At 34.7% G+C, this 20450-nt stretch overlaps 1 protein-coding gene across 8 annotated transcripts in view; it reads left to right on the forward strand.

The window, feature by feature from the left end:
* The window catches only part of TBC1D22A (TBC1 domain family member 22A), a 169541-nt gene that overhangs the window by 49014 nt on the left and 100077 nt on the right, over positions 1 to 20450 (forward strand). For all 8 annotated transcript variants that reach the window (XM_030478574.1, XM_030478577.1, XM_030478575.1 and 5 more), the window contains one exon: positions 18177 to 18286. In XM_030478574.1, the coding sequence (XP_030334434.1) occupies positions 18177 to 18286 (110 nt within the window). The remainder of the gene's footprint in view (positions 1 to 18176; positions 18287 to 20450) is intronic.

The raw sequence follows: 20450 nt of genomic DNA on the forward strand, positions 1-20450 counted from the left end.
ATTCTGTGAAATATTCTTTGATAATTGAATGGAACATTGTGTGATTTGAGTTGGCAAGGAATGAAGAAAGCTTATGTAAAACTCTTTAATTAAAGTATTGAATATACTGAAAACCCAATTCCATCTTCTGTGTAAGTCCGTAAAACATCCTATGTATTCCTCTGTAAAAGATTGGCAGCAAACACAAGCTGCTCTGTTATCTGAAACTTTTGACTTAACTGTCAATTCTTTTTGAAACACTCTTTGCTTTCACATATTATGGAATATCTACTATATGCACACATATGTATATATAAACACAAGATGGAAATTGTTCAGCATTACCTTAGCTGGCTTTGAGATAACCACCATTCACTTTTTCACTTTCTAGGAATACATTCCCCTAGAGTTGATGGGTGCATCAACTCTACACTGTTGATGCACCCATCTATTGTCCGGTGAAAATATTTTGTGGTGCAAATATGTGGTGCTTTGCCAAATGGAAATGGTCCTCAAGTAATCAATAGACCCATTTAGTACCGGTCCACAGTGCTGAGGATTTGGTTCTTCTGTACCAGTCTCCTGTGCTGTGTGACAGCACTGGTTGTGACTGCAGTGGGAAAGCAGCTAGAAATGATAGGTGCTGAAAGACAGTCCTGACAGGGGTTTCCTAACTCATTATTAAATAGACTTGTGGAGCTAAATTGTGTTTTATCCTGTTTCTTATGATTTGGCTTGTACTACTTTATTTAGGAGCTTCCTGAGACCCTTTAATAGGTCTTATTTCCTCCTTATATCTTCTGCCACCTATCAGATTCCTCAGTTGGAATTCAACCATTCTTTTTGTGTGGAAAGTACTAGTTGCCCCATTTTTAAGTCACTGCAATTTTTAAATTCTGAAGTTTATAGTCCTGATATAATCGATCTTTGTGAAGAAGCTGTGTATTCTGAGAATTTGTAATCACTTTTAAAATGCATGCATATCCTTCTGTAATTCAGAAGGTTGTCGGGGTTTTTTGTTCATTTAAATATTTATGAGTTGTTATAGTGAAAAACCCCAAAGTTCCTCCAGATGACTTATATTGCGTCAAAGGGGATAAAAATATAGACTTAAATTTTAGTGCTTTAAAAAACCTTTAGCACTCTTTAAAAACCCTTGGCTAGATTGTATTTTTAAATTGTTCATTTTTTATGTATGTCTCACTTAAAAATAAATCATAATATCTGAGCAATTTTCTTTATTAATATATAATACAGCTTTTCAGGCCTAATTGGGCAAAGAAATCATACTATTTTACATCCTTCCATTCACCTTAATCAAGGAGGAGAATCCATGTGAAAATAATGAGCAGTGAATTGTTTGAATTGTTTGTCAGCTAGCAGTGCTTGCCATAATATACTGCTGTGTCTAGGGCTGGTTAATAAAGCTATATATTTGGAGGCACTGCAAACAGAACTGTAAGGAAAATGTGGATAGTATTAAGAGGAGATCTTATGCTTAGTTTTTGGAAGGTTAGGGAATAAGAGAGCATGAAGGAGGGCAAATATGTCTGTAGGACTTGTGGAATGGCAAGAATAGCTTAATAGGGGGTAAATTAACTATACATTGCCTTTCATCTTATTGATCCTCTGTGTGTTATGTGTGTGTTTGGATACTTATTTTAATTATTTACTTAGACAAATTTAGTTTTACTTTTCAGCTTGTTAGAATATTCTTTTAGCTGCAGTTTGACTAATTCTGCAGTGAGCGCTTTGCTCTGGCTTGGAGTCATACAACTATTTCAATTAAGGACTATTTTTTCATGTAGTTGTGATATTAAAGGCCCTAAAGAATGTAGTTGAGCTTTACCCAGGTATGCACTTTGTGTGTGGCTTGCTAGTGACTAGTTTGTTCCCTACTGTTTTTCATTAGTTGCTTAACCTACTGGAAATTGGTGGCATTCGGTATCAAATATATGAGTGAATCTCTCTGCATAAGCTCTCTCTTAATCCGCTTTGGTAAAAATGAGATGATTTACTTATTTACTAAGTGGATTTCTAATTGTACCAACCCATTGAGTGCTCCTGGTATTTCTTGGAGTATAGTAACCTCGAGAAGGTGTTGATAATGAGCAGCTGAGCACACATTGACAAGTAACTGTTTGGTGTAGTTGAGTGATAGTATATTGCTGTGTATATTTTACTCATTAATATATTTGATATCCAGTAAGGGCTTGGAACTGCATGAACTAAATTCTTATGTGCTGTGGAATTAATCTTATTCCAGATCCCATTTGCTTTTCCAAGAGATCAATGTACCCTACTTATTCTAGCTTCATTTCACTGCTCTTTAAACTTAACAGTGGAGCTACCTATTTGAGTATTTCCAAATCAGGTTTAATTGAACAGAAGGTTGGTTTGCCATGTGCTTAGGTTACACAGCTGAAACGGGGCTTGCTACTGTCAAAACGGGTAACTTTGCTTTCAGTTTTCAAACCCCAAACATGCATTCCTGTCTTCTCTTGTTGGTCAGCATTGGCTTTTCTCTGGCATGGCGGATCAGTTCAGTTACACTGACAGAAAACTAGCCCCATAATAAAATGAATAATTTAACTTTCTGCTCTTATCTTGGGGATCAGAGACGAATATCAGTGCTGGTGTGGGGATAGGAGCATGTTAGGCAAGAAGGGAGAAGCAAGGTCTCTGTTTAATGCCAGGTAGCTCTTAGGCTCCTTTAGCTGTATTATTAAACTACATGGTCGTGATAAGTCTTTGTGAATTACATCTATCTTTTTCTTAGCAAGTTAGGGAGTACTCATACAAGCATCTCAAAAAACATGTAGGGTATGGCAACCTGCTTTTCTACTATTTTTATTTTCTAGTACTGTTTTGAATGGCCATGATTTTTATAATTAGATAATACTGCTTTACAGAATCAATCCTTGTCTACTTCTGTGTTTCAGTTTTGATTTTAGTCTCTTCAGTATACTGTCAGATTTCCAAACTAATCATAACAGTTCATCTGAAACGTTGGATGCATGGGTGGGTCCAGTAGTCTTCTTGAAGAGAGATTTGAGACTGACTGAACAAATTTTTATCGGTAACTGTGATAACCAAACACTGTGAATCTAAGTTTTCTGGTTACCAGTTTTCAAAGATGCATTAACTTTTTTTTCCCCATCTCTGAAGATTCCCCCGAAAGGTGGCAAAGCTTAGTCTTTGCTGCCTTTCTTTGCTTATTGTATGTAGAATTATTTTTTTAATATTATTTCTGTCATATTTTCTATAATCTTAATTTTTTTAAGTAGTTCGACAGATCTTTAGAACCAAAATGGTCGAAGTCATATCATACTGACGGGATGGAGAAAGTAACTCCAGTCATCTTCATGTTTCCCTTGAACCAAACTTAAGTTCTTGAAAGTCCATTTGGTCAACCACGCAAATTGCAAAATCAAAATTCTTACTCTCGTGAACTGGCACATATTGCAAGTTTCAATCAAGTGTGGGCTGTGTTAAAATACCTTTTGTAATTTGCTTACAGATGCATAGTAGTAAGAGTGACGATTATTTAATTCATAAGGGTGTGTTAGTTGATGAAGTAGGCTTCACTGTCTGACAGGGAAAAATTAACATATTTTAACTAAAACTTTTTTGTGGATACTTTTTAAAAAGTTCCTATCTATTTGAAGTGGAAAAACCCCTAATTAAAGTTAGGATTCTCTGGCTGTGGTTAACAATTGCTGTCAGAAGTGAAAAAGAGACATAAGGATTATCCTAGTAAGTATATCCAACTGCTTAATTGCTGTTATTTTTAGTTCTCTCAGAGAAAATTAATATTTTGAGTAATGGTATTTCTTGCTCTATGTCTTACAAATTTCTGTTTAAAAAAACCCCCAAAACCAAACAACAAAACCAAGCACCCTCCAGAAAAACCCTTAAACCCTGAAATGTTAAGGTGTAAGGGTAATCTACATAACTAAAGCACAAATTTTTGAATGTTAATACTGAATGAAAAAACGACAGTGTGTAAGGTATATATGAAAGATGCCTTTGGAGGAAAAACAAAAAGAGTTGTTAACAGGAAGCCATGTTGATGTAAAACTTTAAATACGTGCAGTTTTGTGAAGTTTTGTATGTTAATAGAGTTACCAAGGGTGTCTGAATTCAACTCATGAAACCAGAACACTGAGTGTGAGTTACATCATAAAACAAACAGAAGGAAAAAAACCCAAACACATTGAAAAATAAAGTAATAATACTTCAGTTTTATTATTAACTTCTGTTTCATTTATTCTTTTATACTCCAATTATCAATCTAAATTCGTTTGAATGACGAGAGAAAGAACAGCTGTCACAGTTGTATTCATCTACTAGAGGTTTATGAAGCTTCTCTAACTGTCACTATTTATGTCTAATTTGAAACAGTTTGTCATTTTCAAAGAGTAAAGTAGACCTTACTGAATATTAATAGGAATGTTGAATTGCTTTATAACATTACTATTTACAGTCTAGATATTAATGGTATTTTTTGATTATTAAACCAATTTTCAGATAATGCTCTCTGAATTCTGTAGTTCTGAACTGTTGTATATTGAACATGCTTCTGTGGACAATTATCAAAATGCAATTCAAGATGACAGTTCAGCTCAAATTTTTTCTCATGAGCTTCTATTTGAAAATAAGAGAAGTACATATTTAAGTTGTTTTTCTTTTTACTTGGGAAAGTATTTTCTTTATTCCTTTGTGCTTATGCTAATTGCATAATGTCCTATACCAAACTGAAATGATATATTTGTCTAAGAAGAGTTCTTTGGTGTAATCTCCCTGATATGTTTATCTTATTCAATTTAATACAATTTATATGAATAAAGTAGTGTAAAATGAAAGATGATTTCCCCTGTTTTAAAAGCTATTCCTAACTTTTGTTCGAGTCAAATTAAAGATGGTAATAAGAGAAATATAAAAGCTAGACAAAATGCAAAATGGTGGATATGTGATTTCTTATGAATATACTTTCACAGGAAAACCATGCTATATTCAAAAGTAACTTTTTCTGTGGGAGAAGAGAGGGGAAAAATGTGTTTAAAAAAGAAAAAAGAAGAAAAACTCCCAAACTTCCTTCTCTCCCCCCCCCCTTTTTTTTTGTCAGCATTATTTTTATAGGCCTCTGAGTAAAAGGAAAGGACTTTTATGTGCTTCAGAAGAAAATATCTGAGTCATTCAAACTTGTCATGTTAGAAAATGCTCTTCCATTTTCCAAGTGGCATCTGCATACTAAGCCGGTGTGCTGAGTCCCAGAGCTGTCACTTTAACCTATCCTAAATAAGTATTTCATAGCAGTGATATATCTAATTATACTGCAGTATTTTCATTGAAAGTATAGCAAGCAGCAGTTGCTGTTTTTGATCTGTGTCTGGCTGACAAGTTTTAAAAAAATGTCTAAAGAGATTAATAAAGATTGGCAGCGGAGAAAAGCCATTTAGAGCAGCTATTGAAGAAGCAAACACGTACTATCTCAAAGATTAAACTTGGTGTTGGACAGAGGATTTATCAGACTTAACAATTTCTGATGACTGGTAGTAACTACTTCCAGGTACCACTATTTGAATGAATTGTTTTTATCTTAAAGATGCTGCTGTATATGACCAGCTTTCTTGTTAAATAGAGAATTAAGTGAAAATTTTTGATAGTAACTGGTTTCAGCTCACTGCGATATTCATCCAGTTTGCGTTACTCAATGTGCTGCCTTCTATGTTTTACTAGAGGAAGTCTTCAAGACCTTTAAGTGTCATTAATTTAGTTTTATATTGTGATTAAATGCATGAGTTGTAAAAATGCTAAGGTACCATAATTATGCTAGTTTGTCTTCTGTTTCTGCTGACTAGTGAGCAGAATTGCTTCTTGTACTACAGGTTGTCTCTACTGTCTCTATTCATCCTGAAAGTTTGTTCCACATCATTTTACTACTACCAGACATTTCATTCCCTTCAAGAAAGTGTGTGAGGTCATAACAATTGTTGCATTGGCTATGTGATTTTTGATTTGTTTTATTTGTTCTTTTAAAGCAATGGTTACTGTGAAGGTGGTGAGACACTAGAACAGAGAATGGATGCCCCATCCCTGGAAGTGTTTAAGGCCCAGTTGGATGGGGGTCTGAGCAACCTGGTCTAGTGGAAGGTGTCCCTGCCTGTGGCAGGGGCGTTGGAACTACATCATCTTTAAGGTCCCTTCCAACCCAAACCATTCTGTGATTCTATACTGTTCTTCAGATGGAGATCCACAATCTTGCTTGTCTTCTACTTCAAGTGCCTCAGGTAGTTTAGAGCTTAAAATGGATTTTATTCTTGCCTGGTATCTTTACTATACTCTATATTAAATATTATTTTACATTTCATAAGAAAAACTCAAAACTTCTGTCATTAATAATTAGAATAAGTATGTCTTTTAAGTCTTTGAGGTTTTCAGCTAACTCAGATCTTGTCTGCAAGGTGTGCTAAAGAGTACTTGAAGAGAAAGGCTTTATATTCCCTGTGTATAAAAAGAAAAAAATTCTGCTAACAAAAGTCCTGGTGTAGTGCGTAGGATGATGTGTTTAAATGTATAAATCTGATTACTGATGTGGATTTCAGTTATCTATTTTTAAAGTTTGTTTTGCATGCCTGTGTGTATTTCTGCATTTTTGTCTATCTGCATCCATCTAAAGAAGATGTGCTGTTTCATGATGCTTAATGCACACTTATAGAATTTTAAAAATTAAATGAATTCAATAATATGAATGTTACTGTAAAAATAATGCATTTCTGTTAAGTTTGAAATATCTTTTGTGGTTTGCATTATCTCATTTTTGAAAGCAATTAAGAAACTAATAGACTTGTACTGTGAGGAAGTCACGAGAGGTTAGTGGAAACTATTTTATCTGAAACTACAAACTGGAAATGTTGGGTCATGGGAATAGATGGAAAACAAGATCTTGAATAATTGCAGAAGCAGTAAAATGAAGAGAAACCAGAAGATTTCTGCAGGTGTAAAAATGAAAGAATTGTGAAGGAGAAAGTTAATTACAATTAATGTAACTATGGGAGAGACATGTATTCCAAAGGGAGCAGCGTATTTTAGTTCTGACTGGTGTATCCATTTACTCTCCCCATGGTCTCCCTATAGTTACAATTAATGATCATCTTCTTGTAGTGAAGCAGCACAGAGGTGGTTATACTTGCAGATTTGAATCTTCTCAAGCATGCTTTCCAACGGACTGGGAAATGTCTTCAGTGGCTCTTGGCATCCAAATATCACAACTTTGTATGTTTGTTATGAAGTAATTCACAGGAAGAAAAGCTAAAAGAGAAAGAATTACTTAGGCAATGATAACATGCTGTACAAATGTCAGGAACATAATATTCAAATACTGTTTCATGGATGGGTAGGATCTCAAGATCTAAGAGGTTTTCAAAGTAGGTGGATCAGTGCTTTCAACATAATTGTAAGCAGCTTTTATTTTCAATGAGATATATGGTTAGTTAATTATGTTTTATAGATTTCCAACCAATTCAAATACACTTGTCAGAAGTTTGTATGCTGAAACATTTTAATTGAATGGGCTTTGCCTGTAGTTTAAATCCAAATCTTTTTAAATCATATAATCATAAAGTAATTGGGCTTTTTCATCACCATGGGGATTTTTTGCTTATTTTTAATTTGGAAAATCTGAAATTTTATAAATCTGAAATTGTAAAGCAAAAGTCAAAAATTCGGTACTTAAGCACAAAAAACAAAAAAAAAGGAAAAAAGAATGTTTTTTGCAAAACAGTTTTTCTTCTATATGTTTTTATTACCTTGTTTCATAGAAACAGAAAGTATTTAATGATTGTATAGCACTTAGTTTTGATAAAAGCCAATATTTATAAAGAAATATTGACTTATGAATTCTCATCAAAAACATTTGTGAACTAACTTGCTTGTTCCATCTTCAATTAATTAGGAGGTAAAAAAATCACTTTATTACCATGCAACTGTAATTTAAAGACACTTTCTTACAGTAACATAGGGGAAGGAAAATAAAGAAACCATACTCTTATTTTTGAATAGATGGAGCAGTTTTCTTTTTTTCTATAGGTTGTACCTTGTGGTATGATTATTTCTTGATCTTAATGATAAGTACCTATACAGCATGTAAAAATGTGATTGAATCTCGTGAATAAAGCAAGCCTCGTGGCTTTTTTGCCACACATGTGCGTGCATCAGTTTCATTGGGAAATTGTAAGTCACAGCAGATTAAGATAGTTAAGGAATGCACTTGACAAGTAATATAACTAGTAGTGTTGCCTGTGCAGCCAAGAATTCATTCTCCACAAGTATGCTTCTTTTAATGCAGTATATACAATTTGTGCTAAAAAGTGCAAGCAATGGATGGTACTTACATTCTGTTGCAAATAAGGCAAGAACTCCATAAGGTGGATGTCTTTCTTATTCACTGTGAATGACGTGGGGATCACAATACAAGGAAGCTTGTCACTTTGATTAAAAAATTTGACCAATATTGAACAGATTGGATTTGCAGCAAACTGCTGCTGTCAGAAAGTTGTGCATTCGATGTCACTGAAGAACAGTTATTTCCCCTGCCACCTATTTTTCTTTGAGAATTTATTTAGTTATTCAGTTCAATGACAATAACAAGTTCATTTTCATGACTGGGTGTATTTATTCTTATATAGAGTTATTGTCATGTGTAAATGGTTGCTGAGCTTAGTTGACAGTTGCAAATTTTTCAGTCTTTCGTCACTGAAAAAATTAAACATGTATTTTAAAAAGTTTTTATATTTACATACCATTTCTTGGATAGTCTTAATTATTTTTAAATTTACCCAAGTAATTATGTGCAAGACAATTCGTTGTTTTTTTTTTTTGTAATAATACTTTCATGTAAGAAGTATCAATTTTTAATACTTCAAATTCACCCTTCCATGTATAGATGCCTAGACTGTTTTCTTAATCTTTTAAATACATTTTGCGTTTATTGCAGTTGATTTTGCCCCCCGTCCATTAAATCTACATTAACTTACGGATTCTTTTTGAAGGTGCTTCCATTTTAAAAAATACAGTCCTACAGTGATTGTCTCTAAAATAGCCCTGTAATCAATCCTACACTGTAACACAGGTAAGGCCCGTGTTCCTGAGGCTTCCTTTAGACTTGTTTGAGCATACTATGATTTACTCTTACCCATTCTTGCAGTTCTGTGCTCTGCGTGTTTGTGCATATGCGCATACATAGGCTTGATGCTTTAAAAAAGCTAAATGATAAGCAAAAACTAGGTAATTAAAAGATATGATTTGGGAGACATGTTCAACCTTTAATGTTTCATTTCCTATTCTCCAAACACGTTTTGGATTTCTCAGGAAACTCCCTTATCAGGCATTCTAAGAAAATGCTCATCAGCATCCTGTGCTCATCATGCATTCTGGATGCTAATTACTAGTCCTGTAATTTGGTATCACATGCACCACTTCTCCCTGACAACCTGTTTTGGTTGACAGCAGCAAATCTATTGAAGCGATTTCTCTAAGAAGCATTTGTGCTGAACTTTGTGTTTTTTTTTTAAGAAGAGCTGTCATCTTACAAGCTTTGAAGGCTTCTGTTTCACAATAATGTCATACTCAAGGATGTGGCTTATACCTTTCTTTCTAAATGTAAGCTGCTTTTACCAGGCAGATATCTCATCTGCCAGTCTTACATTTGGCATTATGCGAGTTCTGTGCCTCAAAGATCTGTTGGTGCCACCTGGTTTATTTAGTTCTCTTTTGTACCCTGTTTTGGTGGTAGAGTTGCTGAAGTAGTTAATATATTTTTAATCTTTCTTATAAGTGAATTGTTGAGCAATAGTCTGGGTCTGCAGCCTATGAGGAATTAACATGCAACATGAGCTGAGAATTCCCCTATTTTCCAAATAAATTTGTCATTTTTAAAAACAGGCCTATTTCTGTGTGGTTATGTACAGTAGGAATTAAGGGCAAGTTCTGGACTACTTAGTGTGTGGAGGGGAAAAATTAAAATCTGGTCTAGAAAAAGCCCGAGTAGAAAAATCTCATTTGCAAGCATGTAGGCCCACTAAAGAAAGACTCTCAATGATTCACTGATTACTGTTATGGAAAATCTGGAGTTAGAGAATAAGTGTATGAAGTATTTACTCCTTTGTGATAGAATAAATTGAGAGTACTTTCAGGGTCGTATATTAATTTTGATGAGCCTAAAAATTAGGTCAAAGTAATCAAGCTTACAGTGTTTTTGGAGGTGGTGATTGACCGTGTTTTCCAGGTCAAAAGATTTTATAACATTTCCCATGTTCAGTAAAATTATTTAGAGAATTAATCTTTATAAGGTAAAATTACTAATGTTTAAAACAACATTCTTATACTGATGTATAAAGGGTATTTATCTTGCTTCCTGTTGCATCTGAAGGAAATCATGGCAGATCATGGCAGATCAATTGAAAATAAGAGTAAGATTATTAACAGTGTTAAACCAGACAAGTCAACAATACATTGCGTATGGGAGAACATGACTCGTAAGAGGGGAATATTTGAAATGCATTAACGTCATGTTTACCGAAGCCTGGACTGATGAGATGGTTAATTTTATTTTTTTCATTTTAATTTTACCTTTGTGACTACAGTATCACAAAGAAAGGGAACTTTTACTTTGGTGATTAATCCTTAATAGCTTAAAAGCTATTTCTATCAGATAAATAGGTAATTAGGATTGTTTTCAATGCGAGATACTGACATGGTTATGTACATATTTAATTAAGTAATTGTTACTGAAAAAAATTTACATTTAAATGCTCTATTATGTCCTGATCTCCTTAGGAAAACATTGCGCTAATGCAGCAGTGACTGAATAGCTGTTTCAGAAGGCTTTTTGAAAACTGAGTTTAAAGTGGAATATAAAAGATCTTCTAGATATTACTGTGCATCTCTGCATGCAGTATAGTTTTGCGCATATATATGCATATAGTTTTGTAGTTTTTATATTTTGCTGGTAACTTTCAGGTTAGATCTATCTGAAAATAAAACATCTAAAGTAGATTACAACAAAGCAAATTTCATACACACAAGTACCTGTGCATGTACAGTCAGAATGATTTCCTTGCACCTCTGCAAGAGCTATATAATTCGGATTTGAAGTCTATGGTAATACTTTTATTCATTAGATGAGAAATACATTTACACAAATTAGCGCTACAACAAAAAAGAAGAATTTTAAGATGTTCAGAGAATTTGCCTTTCTAATGTTTCTATGTATTATTTTGTATATTGGGTGCATGTAAAGAATATTCATAATTTGTTGATGATCTTACAGTCTGTTTTGGGCTTCACAGAATCTCAGAATGGTTTGGGTTGGAAGGGACCTTAAAGATCACCTAGTTCCACCCCCCTGCCATGGGCAGGGACACCTTCCACCAAATCAGGTTGCTCAAAGCCCCATCCAACCTGGTCTTGAACACTTTCAGGGATGGGGCAGCCACAACTTCTTTGGGAAACCTGTTCCAGTGTCCCACCACCCTCATAGTAAAGAATTGTTTCCTAATCTAAATCTCCCCTCTTTCAGTTTAAAGCCGTGACCCTTGTCCTGTCACTACATTCCCCTGAAAAAGTCCCTCTCCAGATTTTTTATAGGCCCCCCCTTAGGTATTAGAAGACTGTTATAGGTTTCCCCAGAGTTTTCTCCTCTTCAGGCTGAACAAGCACGACTCTCTCAGCCTATCTTCATAGGAGAGGTGCTCGAGACCTCCCATCACCTTTTGTCCCTTCTCTGGACCTGCTTGGGCAGGTCCACAACCTGCTTGTCTTGGGGGCCCCAGAGCTGGATGTGATACTCCAGGTAGGTCTCATGAAAGTGGAGTAGAGGGGGAGAATCCTCTCCCTTGACCTGCTGGCCATGTTCCTTTTGATGCAGTCGGGGACACAGTTGGCTTTCTGGGCTGCAGGTGCACTGAATCTTTCTCATATCGCCATTCATCTCATCCCCTGCCTCCACTCTAGTGCACTCTAGTGAGTTTTGCTTTATTCTGAGTGCTGAGACACCATTTCAAGATTAAAAGCTAAAATTAAAACATTAATAAGCCAATTAAATGCCTGTTTCGCTAAAAAACATAGTTTCCTTTGAAAGAATATATGCTTCATTTAATAGACACATTTTTTGTATGAGCTTGCTTAGTGTAATGAAGTAGTAAAACTGTCACAAAATTCCTTTCCCATTTTGTGAAGACTGAGTATTGGTGAAACGGGTTTAGAGAAATTCTGAATGCAGGTTGCCTTTTTGTTTGTTGCATTTGAACATGGTTGGACACGGCTACTTGGATGCATTGAGAGGACGGCTCGTTACTGTAGCAAGATCATTAACCCATTTAAATCATATCAGTTTTCAGTATTTTAGTGTTATTTCAGGACATGATTTTTTCTTACATAAAGTCCTCTCTGAAATTAAAATTTTCCAGTTCTATAATGCAAAAATGTATATTGTATGACTTGATCTGTCTGTAATGGCAGATGCTTTACCCATGATCTGTGCTGAAACGGTGAAATTCAAGCTTTTTTTTTTTTTTTTTTTAAGCAGAAATCAAATACATCTTAAAGACACAGATGAGATATGAACTTGATTTTAACATGTTTAACAATTTTCACCAAAACCGTCAGCTAGGCTTAATCTTATATTAAAATCTATTTTCAATGGAGGCAAGGCAGTATTATGTTTAGCATGTTTATTTTCTGCTGTCATGAGAAAAATAAATTTGTAAGTAGTTGTAGGTAATAGTTTATTTTTCATGTTATCCTTATGTCTCTGCCTTTGGGAGTGGATCCAGTTAAAGCTGTTTAGAAAAAGTTACTCGTTCTTTTTGCGCTGTGGGAAGTTTTGGAAGCATAAACTAGGAATGAGTAAAGAACAGCTAATAACATGCTTACAGCAATGCACATATTCAGATCAGCATGTCATTGACTCCACGCTACAGCAGTTTTCCTCCAGGCAACCATTTTCTGTCTTCTACAATGTCATAGATAACACGATAAAGATCTCTGCAGGAAACTGAAGAAAATGAGAAATGTTTCTGTGAGACTTGTAATCATGAAATTTTATGCAGTGATCTTTTTCTCCCCAGATATTGATACATGTACACATTGGCTAGCTATTTCCTCCATATTCTTGTTATTTAATCTTTATATTACTGTCTTCTCAGATTTCACTCATTGAAAATAAATTTAAATTTATCTAAAACAAGAATTTGCAATTCTGTTTTCCAGCACAAGTCTTAAATTGAAATAAGAAGCAGCACTTTGCACTATGGGCCTACACAAATAAATGAATAAACGTTAAATATGTAAACTGTTATTTCGAGTATTATTCTGCCAGTCAAGTGTTCCTTAATTGGAGCTTGTCATGAAAATGAGATGGCCTTTTATATTTCAGCTCTCCCTGAAACGAGTCATTCACATGTTAGGAGTTGGGAGTTAGAGTTAGAAGTGAACTTCCTCAAAAACACTGCAGGAAGTTAAGGTGAATTGATGCAGCAGAAACCATTGCATGTCACTGACCACTTGGTAGTTTGGTGGCTTTTGCAATGTTGTGCCTTCTTCAATAGATTTAGTGTCTGGATTACTTCCAAAGTGTAGTTGCTTGTTCAGCATACACCTCATATAAATCAAAAAGTACCAGGTAATACAACATGTACAAAAATGTACTCCATAGCTGATCTAATGAAAAATGTATTTTAATACATCTCTAAAGTAATTTGACTTACTCTTTGAAATACTTAGTTGCAGAGTTTTAAGCTAAAGTTTGAGATGGTTGTTTTACATAGGATAAATACTACTAACGTATTACTGAAATACAATTGAATGTCTTAAACATTTAATTAGATTTGGGTTTTTTTGTATTTCAAAGCTTTATTATCTGACATTAGTAGAGATGACTTAATGATGCATGAGAAGCACAATGGGAATGAAAATTGGACGGGAAGTAGCTTATATATTTAAAGAACATATAAAAAATCCTGAATATCTGTTTTATGTTTAAGAGGCTTATGAAAATGCTAAAGGTAAGTCAGTATAAGCCACATAAAAGTATAGTGTTCTTGAATGCCTCTTCCAAAGGGAGAGGCAGAACAAGAAAACTGGATGAGTGCTTCCTAGAAGTGGTATTATTATATCTGTAATGGTTGAGCTTGTGAGTCTGTGACATTGTATTTAGGGTCTATGGATTCTTTTGTTGAAAGAATTGAATGGTTCTTAAATGCTATCTGTATATTTTGATTTATAGGATCAGCCAAACTAGAGCAGAAGGAACTTGATAATAGTTGCCTTTCCGTCTCTAATCTATTTTTCTTTTCCTGTGGAATAGTGAAAATTCTACTTAGAATGGTGAATTTATGTCAGATCTGTGTTCTTTTCAGAAGAGCCTGTCTTGACATCTTTTGTGTTTGGTGAACATACCCATGATGAAAAGTAGTTGGAATCATTAGAAATTGTTTCTTAAAAAGTGTATTTTGGGGGGGGTGGGGGTGTGTGGGGTGTGAGGGGATGGTGGTGGTAATAAAAAAATTGTCTTTCCAATTTGCAAGTCCTCCTTTACTAGAACAGTTAGAATCTATTCTTTTCCAAAATATGAATGCTAGGGTATCTTTGCTGTCCAAGCTGCTTCAGCCTTGTTTCTCAAACTGCTGCTGTTTTCTCGCAGCCTTGCATTTTTGCTTGTTGCAGGTAGTTCAGTCACAGGATGGGAATACTTTTAATGGGTCCTTGTAAAATTCCAGAGTTTAGAGGTCTGCATTCTAAGGCAGTCCTTTTCAGTTCAAGTTATAGCTAATATTGACAAAACCAGGGTTTTCTTTGTATGCGATTCATCTGATTTATTTTAGGTTTCTGCTTTAGAACAAGGTAGCTAATACTCCGTCGCTACTTGTTTTTCTGCATTGGCGGTGGTGAAGACACCCACCTTCGATGGTTTGGTGTGTCTTCAGCTTTTTTGTTGGTTTAAATCCTGGTGTGAGCATATAGTGTGAAATGGTAGATTTTGAAAGAGAAGGACAAAAAAGAGAGAAGAAAGATGAGAAAGAGAAGATAAAAAGTCTCATTCGTTATCTTTTCATGCCCACCCGTAGAAGAGTTATTCTGTCGTGCTACGATCTATAACTTCCTTTTTGTTCAGAAAAGCGATAACAGTATCATGAAAAGAAAAGTTGCTCGAAGGCAGGAAATTTGCAAAGGAACACTATCTAAGTAGTCATAATATTATTTCAGCAAATGTTTTGTGAACGAGGGCCTGAAGACGGCTTCTTTCAAGCAGAATAAAGCTCAATATATGTTTTTGTTTTATATAAATATGAGTAAGTCTGGCTCATTTATTTTTTTTCTGTAGACATTATGAGGCTTAGAGAGAATGGGTTACTCATTTTTACCTGTTTAAAATATTAAAATGAAGATTAAAAATATTAACTAAACTTTTTTCCACTGGGACTCTGGTTTATGAATATATAGTAAACATAAACTGTATAACTGTAAGACATTTATGAATTAACATGAATAGGATATGCAAAAAAAAAAAAAAAAAAAGTTCCTGCTTTAGAGGTTACATAATTCATCTTCTTTTCTGTCCGGAAAAGTCTTTCTCTTACAAACTAATGGGAATATTCATCCTAAATTTTAATTTCTGAACTGTTAAAAAAGGCTTGTTGGCTGAAAATGGTAGGGTTTTCTTGTTTAGTTTAAAACCCCAGGGCACATCAGATTGGAGGTAGGTAGGTAGATACTTACTATTGATTTTTTCACAGGTTCATGTGAAACTTGCCATCTTAAATTGCCTTGTTTTTTTGTCCATGTTAAGTCCAATAATTTTCAGTCTCTGTGAGTAAGCCTTGTGAGTACACTTAGTAACTTTTCTGTTCATGGACTTAGTAAAGGACATGTTAATATTCATAATAATTTGCTGTTTTTTCTGGACTTCGAGGGACCTTTCTCTTGTCTGTGTGCTGTGGAACTGGCATTTCAATTCGGATTGGTTTTGCCAAATGTACATTACCTTACTTATTTGTCTAATCTGAGTTAAGTTTTTTCATTGCTAGATGTTTTGAGATTTTTCTTGGGTTGGTCTGTTTGCGTTCAGTCCTCTCTTGTCATCTCCATTGTATTCAAGCATCTTTACCGTGAAAAAACTTTTATCTTTTATATGATGCTAGGCTTTTCTCTTAACATGATTTTTCCAAAGGAGTTGGATTTACAAAATGAGAGGAAACCAAGTTTGTGCTAGAAGCTGTCTTTCATGAGTAGAGTCTAATAGAGAAAATGAAAGGAGCTTAACAGAAAGATGTTGGAGGGCAGTGTTAACACCCAGTTCCTGCCCGTGTTGCCTCTGTTTTCCACAGAGCATTGTGAGAATTTGCTGTCTATTGCTGGGGGAGGAGTATGATACTGACTTGTGGGGGGTCTCCCCTCCTTTTTGCAGGGAGGAATATGCTGCTGACATTGGGTAAGGAGTTTCTTCCTGCTCACAGAAGCATCAGCTATTAAAAAAATTTGCTGTTGCAGTCTGCTACTCACTCTTCATTGTTTTGCAAGGCAGTGTTATAGTTGAGTTTATTATATAGGGTATTTAAAGTATGTTGGATACTTGTTTGGTGATTTTATTTTAGAAATCAGTTTTTAAAATTGTACTCCAAGGCAAACGTGGCATTTCTTTAACCAGTAAGTGACTTCTGGTGCATTGCTTACAGTCCTACCCCCTCTGAAAGCATCGCGTGCTTTTATTTTATGGACTCTCTGCTGCAATCCCATGTTTTACTCTTCAGGTTTCCCAATATCTTAACTAGTGTTTTATTAGCACAACCTCATCTCCTTGTCCTACAGCTGATAATACTTTATAATTCAAAACTAATGATCCCTTAGAAGATGCACACCCACATATAGACACCCGTTCAAACAAGAATGCTTTGGTAACACCTTGCTCCCAGTGTCTACTAGTAGTGGTAAAATTACTGGTATGTTAAAATTATTTTCTAACATGTAATTCTCATTATTATTACCATTTGACAAATAAGTGCTTTAAGGTAGCATAATCAAACATGACAATCTAAAGATGTACTTAGGCTTCTGTAATGACATACTGCAAAGCTATGAGACAGATGATTAGAGGAGTTTTAAGATATTACATATCCTGGTTTTCTGTTACTGTTTACTGCAGTTGTGTAATGGAGGAAATTCCTTCTTTGTTTTGTTTAAGTTGAATCAAACACCTCTCTCTTCTGCATGTTCCCCTCCTTGAGAAGAAACCAGGGCTGGGAAAGACACTTCTTTGGTTTTTATCTTGGTAGAGTAAGACACTGTGAGCTGCTGCTGCAAGAGGGAAGCTACAGCGTTCACTCGGAGCATTCCCAACTTGTGTTAAACTCTCTTCTTGGAGAGCTTTGGGAGTTAGCTGTCAAGGCAGCGCATTCAGTGTTCAAGAGGGATTAATTCAGATGCCGTGGTTTAAAAATAAGACAGTGTGGCTTAGGTGGTAAATTTCAGTTCATAGTGAAATGTGAATTTCTTTTAACACACTTGTGTGATGAATTGAATAGGCAACATTGGGATTCTGTGCTTTTCCAGTATTGAGAATCATGTTTTTCTGGGGGGTGATGGGTAGAAATCATGTTTCCTTTTGTCTGATTTCCTTCTGATTCCAAATGCTTGCCTGAAAAACAAATTCTCCTTGAAAAGCTGTAGTCAGGTTTCTAAATAAATTTCACTGGTTTTCTAAAAAGCATTTTTCAGGGCTTGTTCTTCTGCCAAGACTGACAACGTATTTTGCTGTACGTGATGCAAACATAGCCATTTTCTGCAGAGATTGCTCATACATAGCTTGAGGGCTCTCAAAATGCTTCTGATGATCCTCCTTCAGGTGTGAAATGTTTAGAATGAAGTAATTTTTTATATACTAATTCTGGTTAACCAGGCGTGATTTGAGATTTTCACGGTCTGCAAGAAATTAAGTATTCATTAACATTTAAAGCCATTAGGTGACACAGTTGAGCAATAAATGATTCATTTAGTCCCAGTTAAAGTAAATGTGCATTGAAGTTTTTGACTAGAAGATAAGTGGTGGTTGTCTTCGTTTTCAATTACTTTCCTCATTCTTGCTTTATTTATTCTGTGCACTTCATTGACTTGTCTTTCTTTCTCTTTTCCTGAAACAGAAGAAGAAGAAGTGGAAAATTTTGATGTTTCCAGTCTGCCTGAAGAAGTGCTGCAGAACATAGAAGCTGACAGTTACTGGTGCATGAGCAAGTTGCTTGATGGCATTCAGGTAAATTGATTTTTCCTGTCTGTAAGTAGTAGAGTTAACTGATTAATGTCATGGCTTTGAACTACTTTAAGGCTGTAAGTATATCTATGAAAAACAGAGGAGAAGTAGATTTTCATATTGGAGAAATCTGCCACAAGTTTGGCATAGTATTAAGAAAGGAAAAGGAAGGAAAAAATTGTGCAACTTCTTTTCATCAAAATGACTGGATGTTTCATTGTAGTATGATGTTCTAGAGCAGAATTGAAATCTCCAATTCTAGAGGCATGTTGGGCATCTCCATCAGCAAGCATGGAGAATGTTTGCTTAAGTCTCTGAGTAAAATGGTCTCACTGAGGTGATGAAAAGCTAGCTTATTTCTTCATTTTTAAGTCATTAATATAGCAACCTCTAAACAATAGTCCCTGAAACTATGTTCATATTTTTAAAACATCCATTTAAAACATGATACTTGATGCTACTTCGCCACATGTTTGAATATTTTCTATGTGGAGAAGTTATAAATGGGAGCACAATTTTCTGTTCAACACAGCAAGTTACAACTAAGAATGGTGGATTTGTGTGTACATGTTTGCATTCATTGTCATGTAAGTTTATGAAGATTAGAAGGATTTACAAGGAATAGTAAATATGTAGCTGAACATCTTGCATTTATGTGAGGAAGGAATCCATACAGTCTACCACTGATGAAGTGAAAGTCCAAACATCTGCATTTGATGTTTAGCATCTTAAAACACTTTGTGCTGCAATGCTGACACACTATAAATTAGAAACTTCTCAATTTACAAAACAATTACCTGAATTGAATTTTATAGGCTTTGTGTTGCATTAGGCATCAAATAATATTTATCTGATATCTGTTTTTCAGATCTGTGTCATTCAGACCTGTGTCATCTGTGCCATAGAAAGTAAAAATAATCTGAGTTTGTAATCTCAGAATATATGCACTAAATTAATAGTTGTTGTGAATTCCTGGGTTCTGATGGGACCAAAATTGACCTTTGCTAGAAATGCGAAAGTGTCTGAAAGGTGATGATTTGTATTTTGCATTGGCAACAAAGATTTCTATTTTTTTTGTTAGCAGTGTTTGGTAGGCAGATGTTTGCAGTCAGGGTTCATTTGCTGCTTTCAGTGAGTTGATTAGAAAATAAATTACAGTTACAAATATTTAGCAGATTGCTGCTGGTTCTTTTCTTTTTTTATTGTGTTCGTACCTTCTCTTTCTGATTATTCCCTTCTTTCAAACGAGTTATGTGTATAGTGTAGAGGATCTTTTCTCTGAAATTGTTTCAGGGGTGGTTTTTTATTTTTTTATGACAGTAGAAATTGTTACAGGGATAACAAAACTTTAGTTTATTCCCAACATTCTCTTACAAGATGAGGTGATGGACAAATGCTTCTACTGTACTTACGATATTCAATCCTTTTGATAGGTCCCATGTAAATTCATTTGTTTCGAAATGCTTTGGACAAATGCTTGAAAATTTGAGGTTTTGTTTTTCCAAGTGGTTTTCATGTAGCAAAGACTCTGGAGATTGTATTTATGTGTGTGGAAAGTGGGTATCCTCCAGTCATTAATTAATCATCATAACATGTGAATAACCATAAAAATTCCTATGGGTTGAAGCTGTACTGCTGTACTTTTCAGTGAAACTAAATTAATGATTTCCAGATTCTTTATTTTGATTGCATTTTATTGACTGTTATTTCTTTCCTTATGGTACTTAGTATTTTTGAAAGTGCTTTAACATATTCTTACCTATGACTTATGTTTTAATATGAATGTTTCATTGGCTAAGGCAAGTTGGCTAAGGCATATTGGGAATTTAAACTTGTAACAGAGTTAATATTTATCAAAATTGTTATAAAATTGAGTAAAAAAACAGAAGTCTAACTTCTTTTAAGGTATTTTAAGTGCATTTCCCCTGGTTAAAGATCAAATAAGTGGTAGCTCAGTGTTTTGTGAAGCAGTGTTGAAAAGCATAGTCATCTTCTCATGTTGATTCCTGTAAAAAATGCTGGTTTTCTTATTTCAGTCTTAGAACTACTACATTTTAAAATACTTAACCACATATCAAAAATACGTAAAAACTTATGAAGGCAAAAGTGAGAACTTGAAATCCACTTTAAAAGAAGAAAGCCAGGTATAGAAATGCAAACCCTCCGT

This window comes from Strigops habroptila, chromosome 3 (genome assembly GCF_004027225.2).
Source record: "Strigops habroptila isolate Jane chromosome 3, bStrHab1.2.pri, whole genome shotgun sequence".
Classification (NCBI taxonomy): domain Eukaryota; kingdom Metazoa; phylum Chordata; class Aves; order Psittaciformes; family Psittacidae; genus Strigops; species Strigops habroptila.